General features: G+C 47.1%; 2 protein-coding genes across 2 annotated transcripts in view; both read right to left on the bottom strand.

Moving 5' to 3' along the window:
- Scp2 (sterol carrier protein 2) overlaps positions 1 to 6,524 on the bottom strand; it is a 126,384-nt gene extending 119,860 nt beyond the window's left edge. The window contains exon 1 of the mRNA XM_004639220.3: positions 6,356 to 6,524. Coding sequence (XP_004639277.3) covers positions 6,356 to 6,424 — 69 coding nt within the window. The 5' untranslated portion in view covers positions 6,425 to 6,524. The remainder of the gene's footprint in view (positions 1 to 6,355) is intronic.
- Positions 2,023 to 2,531, bottom strand: LOC105743210 (protein FAM229B-like). The gene has a single exon (XM_012516450.2). The coding sequence runs from the start codon at positions 2,315 to 2,317 to the stop codon at positions 2,075 to 2,077; it is 243 nt and encodes an 80-aa protein (XP_012371904.1). The 5' UTR covers positions 2,318 to 2,531; the 3' UTR covers positions 2,023 to 2,074.
- Positions 6,525 to 6,727: the final 203 nt, after the last annotated feature.

Here is a 6,727-nt window from a genome sequence, read left to right on the forward strand (position 1 = left end):
TGGCATGTGGTGCTGGGGGATTGAACCGCGGTCCCTGATGCTTTGCCAAGCTTGTTCTAAGTAGGTGCCTTAGACCACTGAGCCATCTCTCCAGCCCCTCAACTACAAATTTAAAACAAAACACAGGGTGGGTTACAGCAGCATTGTTTGTTGGTGAACACCTATAATTCCAGCTGAGGTGGGGGGAGCTGACAGCTAAAGCCTATCCTGGGCAATTTAGCAATACCCTGCTGGGATTAGGGTGTGAGTGCTACACTCACCCTAGGGCAGGTAGTTAAGGAACTCCTCTCTCTCTCTCTCTCTCCCTCCCCCCCACCCCTTGCTCCCCCTCTCCAAAGGGCCCGGGCTGATCCTGTTGAAAATGAAGAAATATTTATGAACAGAGTTGCAGTTAAAGATCCCTGAAGAGCTAAAACTGTGGCTTGTTGATGACTAGGACTTTAACCAGACAGAAACAGCTCTTTTACCTTCCTGCCAAGAAGAATGTGGACTCCATTCTAGAGGATTACGCAAATTATAAGAAATCTCGAGGAAACACGGATAATAAGGAGTATGCTGTTAATGACGTTGTAGCAGGGATAAAAGGAATACATCAACATGATGCTGGGCACTCAGCTCCTCTACAAATCTGAGAGATCACAGTACACTGGGATCCTTGCTGATCAGCCAGACACGCCCATGTCCCAGGTATACGGAGCACCACATCTACTGAGATTATTGTATCAGTTGGAACAATGTTGGCCTATACACCTCTGCAAGAGAAGAGCCCTGCTTTATTACTGAATTATTTTCATGATTTCCTCAAGTATCTGGCGAAGAATTTGGCAACTTTGTTTAGTGCTAGTGATTATGAAATGGCTCCTCCTGAGTACCATCAGAAAGCACTGTGAGGTACACTCACCCGTGTTTGGCTCTCTGTCGACATGTTTTTGTTCCTTGTCTTTCTCTTGTACAAATGTACTTTGAAGATGTTAGTGTATAACAAAGTTGATGTTCGTTTTGTTTGATTTTAAACAGAAAATAAAAGGGCTTTTTTTTCATTTCAAAGTTGCTGCCAGTACATTCAATGATGGACAACAGAGAGACATGGCGTATTTTATTGCCTAGTTGACAAAGCTGCTTTTGAATGCTGGTGGTTTTATTCCATTGATATTACGTACTTTTATAATATGTGTTAATGCTATATGACAAAATGTTGATTCCTAGTGCCAAAGTACAATTCAATGCATATAACTGAACACATATATCCATTTGTGCTCTTTTTTTTTTTTTTAACAGTGTTCAAAGAGCCCTTCCTTTGCAAGTCGTCCATGTTGTTCCTTAGGCATTTTATCTTTGCTCAAATTGTTGAAGAATGATGAATTGTTTCATGGCTATTGTATTTGTGTCTAATGCATGTTTTAACATGATAGACACAATGCATTGTGTAGCTACAGTTTTCTCAAAAAATTAATCTTTTAGGAAATGCTTTTCAGTTTTCAATAAATTTTTTCTTTAAATTTAAAAAAAAAGAAAATCAGTATGGAAATTCCTCAAAAAAAAAAAAAACCTAAGATCAGAAATTCCATTCAATACAACCATTACCCTTCTAGTTCCCATGTCTTCTCCACCTCCTTAGACCCGCCTCACCACATGGTTTCCCTCTATAAAACTCCCTGCAAGAGACAACTCCCGGGGGGGAACTACCTGCTTGGGGCTCCCCCTTCCTGTCCCTCTCTCGGGACAGGAGCTTTCTTTCTCTCAATAAGTATATTCTGCTCATTAAAAAAAAAGAACAGAACTGTGCTTTCCCATGTTCTCCATCCCTTGAGTACAACACACATTATGCATGTAGGATAGATCCTGAAAGGCTAAGAGCTCTCTCCACACTTCCAACCCCTTCCCTCAGGGGAGAGTGCTATCATCTTTCACACCTCCATCTCCCAGCCTGAGAAAAAAATAAATAAATCTCCTAATTTTTTTTTTTTTTTCATCATCCAACAGTGCCACCACTTTTATTTGTTTACCAGATCATAATACGATACCGGCCCATTATTCTTGACCTAGTCAACCCTCCACCGAAGACTTAATGATGCTATTTAGGAGGACTTTCCCTGCTGCTTTGCGCAGGTGGCTTTCGCATTGTTGCATAGACAGTGATGGGAACATCAGTTATTGTCAGGCAATGACTTGCGGGGCATCTTCGGAGTTGCCTGTTTGGCAATATCTCATTCCTGTTACAGGCAGCACTGGAGTTCAGCCCTGATTCTCGTCCAATTGAAGAATCTCCTCCTTCCACTGGAAACCTCCCTGGCTGAGTTCCAAACCGTAAAACCATAATTCACTGAAAACCTTCCATAGAAAGCTGGAACTGCCAAAGGAATGATGATCAAAGGTTCCAGTAACACCCAGAAATTATGACATCAGAAGATTCTTTGACATAGTTTCCTGCGTGCAGTTTACCCTGGCATCTGGAACTGCCGCAGCGCAAAGACGTTGACAAAACGGCAAGGACCGCAGGTCTCAAGCCAGCACCCAGAATAACGGCCCGACGTAACTCAAATCTCCTAATTTTGTAACAAACTGTGCTTTTTAATATAGCCCATATAATTAGAAATTCAACATCCAACAGAAGATACTTAAAAATGACTCACTAGAAAAAGTTTTACTCTTCACCTGTATTAAAAGACCTTTCAGGGGCTGGGGAGATAGCTCTGTGGTCTAAGCACTTACCTGCCTGGAAAGTGCAAGGACCCAAGTTTGACCCCTGGTACCACATACTATGCGGGACCTAGAACCCCGGGACCACATACTATGCGGGACCTAGAACCCCAGGCACCCCATGCTGGCCACCAAAACTGGGCATGGTGGTGCAGGCCTGTAATCCCAGCACTGACAAAAGGATCACTATGAGTCTGAGCTGTATAGCAAGCCTCTGTACCAAATAAAGACATAAATAAAAGATGACCCCTTCCCAGAAACTCTTTCACAAACTGTCTCTACTTCAGACTGTTCACCTAACATTCACTAAGACTCTTCGGGCACCTTCACAGTAGCAGGGGGACAGCAGTAAATAAGACTTGGTGCCTACCCTGAACCCCCACTTCTATGAGAACACAGACATATGAACAGAGAATTTCAGCACACCCTGGTAAATACTAAGGTGGTAGTGTTATGCTTTGCAGCTAGATGTCCCTCTAAAGCCTAATGCAAGGGCCAGGGAGATGGCTCAGTGGAATAAGCACTTCCCTGGCAAGTGCAAGGGCCTGAGTTCAATCCCCAGTTGTGGGGGGAAAAAAAAAAAAAAAAAGATGTTACAGTAAAGCCTAATGCACTTATAGGTGAGACTTTGGGCAGTGACTAGGTCATGGGAGTGTGACACTATTGGTGGAGTAATCCACTGATGAGTTTACAGCTAAAGGTGACTTGCAAGGCGCAGCCTGGTTGGAAGAGGTAGGTCATGGGGGGTGACATGGAAAGGTCTAGCTCCTTGATCCGAGCTCCTCAGGGCTCCTCCTCCCTTGATCAGTCCTGCATTTTCTCTCTTTGCTTCCCACAGCCCTGCATGAGCTCTCTCTCCTCTGCTATGCCCTTTGGCCAGGTTTCCCTGCCTTTGAGTCAGGGTTGAAATCTCCACGAGCTGTGAGCCAAAATAAACCTCTATTCCAGGGGCAGGGGATTTAGCTTAGTGGTGCAGCACCTGTCTGGCAAGTGTGAGGGCCTAAGTTCAATTCCTGGTATCCCTCAAAAAATAAAAAAGAATAAAAATGTAAATTTTTTTTTAAAGTCCCCAGATTTACAGGGCTGGGGAGATAGCTTAGTAGAATAAGCGCTTGCGTGGCAAGCGCAAGGGCCTAAGTTCAATCCCTGATTCTGCCAAAAATAAACAAATAAATAAATAAAATAAACCTCTACTCCTTTAATTCACAAGTGCTGGGTATTGTGACTCAGTAATAAGGAAGTAAGATAGATTTTGGCACCAGAGAAGTGGAGGTCATTGCTGCAATGGTACCAAATTATGCAGTTTAGAAGCCTCTGGAACTGGCTGCCAGGAGTGTGGAAAGGCTTGGACATGCTGGTTAGAGAAGCAGCCCTAGAAGGCATTAAGATCTCGATGGAAGATTTTCAACAGTTCAGAAGATCAGAATGGTGACAGTAATACAGCCAGTGAAGAGCAGGCTCAGGAGGTTTCACCTGGGAACATGTACTCCATTGGCAGGTGGATCCAGGCCACGTGTGTCATCTGTGGCAGAAAATTTCTCTGTATTTTGTTCATGTCCTGAGACTTTGAAGGAGACTAGCATTTTATTTTTTATTTTGAGACACAGTTTCCTTATGTATTTCAGGCTGGCCTTGAACTCATGGCAATCCTCCTGCCTCAGCCTCCCAAGTGTTGGGACTACAATGTGCACCCCTCACTCATCTGGAAGACTAGGATTAGGTGGAAAGGAATGATTAACCTGGCAGAGGAAACATCAGGGCAGCCAAACATTTAGGCTCTGGTATGGGCCCTGCTGGCAGCTTTTAGCCGACTCTACATTGAGAATCAAGAATCAACAGCCCTGCTAATGTTTTGAGTTTGGCCAGAAAGAAAACTGGCAAAAGTGGAGTCTGCACAGCGCACAGGACAGCTTAGTTGCCAAAAGAATAGCCAAGTTCTCTGGAACAGGACAACAGAAAAGATGGCCCGCAGACATCACAGGGAACAGGACCCCACCTTTCCAAGACTCAGAACTGCACAAGTGAAAGACTGCTTTGGGGACAGACCCTTGGGTACCATGCTCCTAAAGAGCCACAGCCTAGGGAAGGGGAATTCATTCCCCAAGATTCAGTTCACCACTGTCAGCCGTCCAGGCACTCAGAAGCCTCTGCAACTACCAGAAAAATGCAAAACAGCTCAGCACTGCTCCAGGAGTCAGCAAACCTTGGCGTGAGCCAACATGGTGCTGGTTTTAGGTACATGCAGAGTATAAGAGTTGTAGAATCAGAAAAGCTTCCTCCCAGATTTCAGAAGCCTGGAAGGCAAGGCAGTGATATCACAGAGAGGGCAGTGAAGATGTGAGTGATGCCGAAAGCACAGCACTGCCCCAGGCTGCTGGAAAAGCCAGGAATATGGGACATCTGAGGAAAGCCTCAAGGAGTGAGCAATGAGTGAGCGCTCACAGCCCAAAGGAGATCATAAAGGCTATATACCCTCTGGCAGGGTCACAGGGGTGGGGCCACCCAAGCTCTCTGAAGCTCGTATCTCACCACAGATTGCACTGGATGCTGGACATGGAGCTACAGAATTTAATGTTAGCCCTGCTGGGTTTCGGTCTTGCTCTGGTCCCATTCCTCTCTCGCCTCATTTCTCCCTTTTGGAATGAGAGTGTTTACTCTGTGCCTTTCTGTGTCAGCAACGTTTATTTGTAAATTTTACAGAGATTCATCATAGTTTGCCTTAAATCTCTGAGGAAAATTTGGACTTGGCATTTTCAGGGATGCTGAAATTGTTCACTTAGTACTAATTAATTTCTGGCCAAAACTGATTTGGAGTAAGGTTGGAGGAGGTCGCTGGGAGCATAGCCTAACTCCTTCTGTTCTCCCTTGACACCCCCCCTTCTTCCTGCCCTGCCAAGAGCTGCTTCTCCTCTTCCACAACCCTCTGTCATGCTGTCCTGCCTTATAACCGCAGACTATGTACTAGAACCTCTACGAACTGTAAACCTCAACTCATTTAATTTGCAGGAGTTGTGTATTACGTCTCAGCGAAAAGACAGTAGAAAAGAAAACCAAGTTGATCAGAGGTTTCCTGGAGAAGGCAGCGCGGGAACTGATCCTTTAAGACTGCAAAGACATTTTTAAAAAAGTGAGCTCCACAGTGCAAGTAGTGGCAACATAAGCAAACCAACAGAGGCATAAAAGAACAGAAAGTAAAGGTAGTTTGGTGTTACTAGAGCCTGGAGATGTCAAGGTGTCAGGAAATGAGGCTGTGGAATCCCCTAAATTCCTATCAGGCTTGAAAACAGAAAGGGTATCAGAGGACCCAGAAAACCTCTGTGCCAAGACGCTAAGCACCACCAGCGTTTCTGGTCCGACAGTGCGACAGTGCGCCGGGGACCGTCCCTCCTCCTACCAGGAGGGCAAAGCTGCTGACATCCACGACCCGCTTCCCTTTCAGTATGAGCTCCACAGACCTGGGGCTCCATTTAGGGTCTAGGAAGTATAACTGATCAGAGACGGAGAAAAGAAACTGCGAGACCCCAGCACGCCGGAGACACGGGCATCACTGCCCACCCGAGGGCCACTCGCTGGGGGCGGCACCTCCAGCCGCAGGGACCCCGTCAGCTGCGGCCTCCTCGGACCTCGGGACGGAGGGCGGTCCGCGGCTGTTTACCTTGGTCATGCCAACCCCCACCACAAACACCCGGCGCAGGAAGGGAGACTTCCACTCGGCAGGAAGCATGGCTCGGCAGCGCGGGATCGCTCGGACCGCAGGAGACCGGGAGGCAGCCACTGAGGCCGGGCCGCAGGGCGCGGGGTGACCCGGGTGCGCGAGGGGCGGGCGGAGCGGGACGGGCGTCTGCGCGCGCGTGCGCGGTGTCACCGGAGCGCGTCTCGCTGGCGCCTGGCGCTGAAGGCGGGGGCTGCGCTCCGGGGTGGAGCCAAAGACCGTCGTAGAGCGCTGACAAAACCTAGCCGGGTCCCAGCTGCTCGCCATTCTTGGGCCTGTGTCTAGCCAGGTCCCTCATGATGCGTGAGAAGGCCT

This window comes from Octodon degus, unplaced genomic scaffold, assembly GCF_000260255.1.
Source record: "Octodon degus isolate 3935 unplaced genomic scaffold, OctDeg1.0 scaffold00107, whole genome shotgun sequence".
In the NCBI taxonomy this organism is placed as follows: Eukaryota; Metazoa; Chordata; class Mammalia; order Rodentia; family Octodontidae; genus Octodon; species Octodon degus.

What these genes read in the sequence shown, in the direction of transcription:
- LOC105743210 (XM_012516450.2), bottom strand. Translation starts at nt 2,317, where the DNA reads ATGGTTTTACGGTTTGGAACTCAGCCAGGGAGGTTTCCAGTGGAAGGA.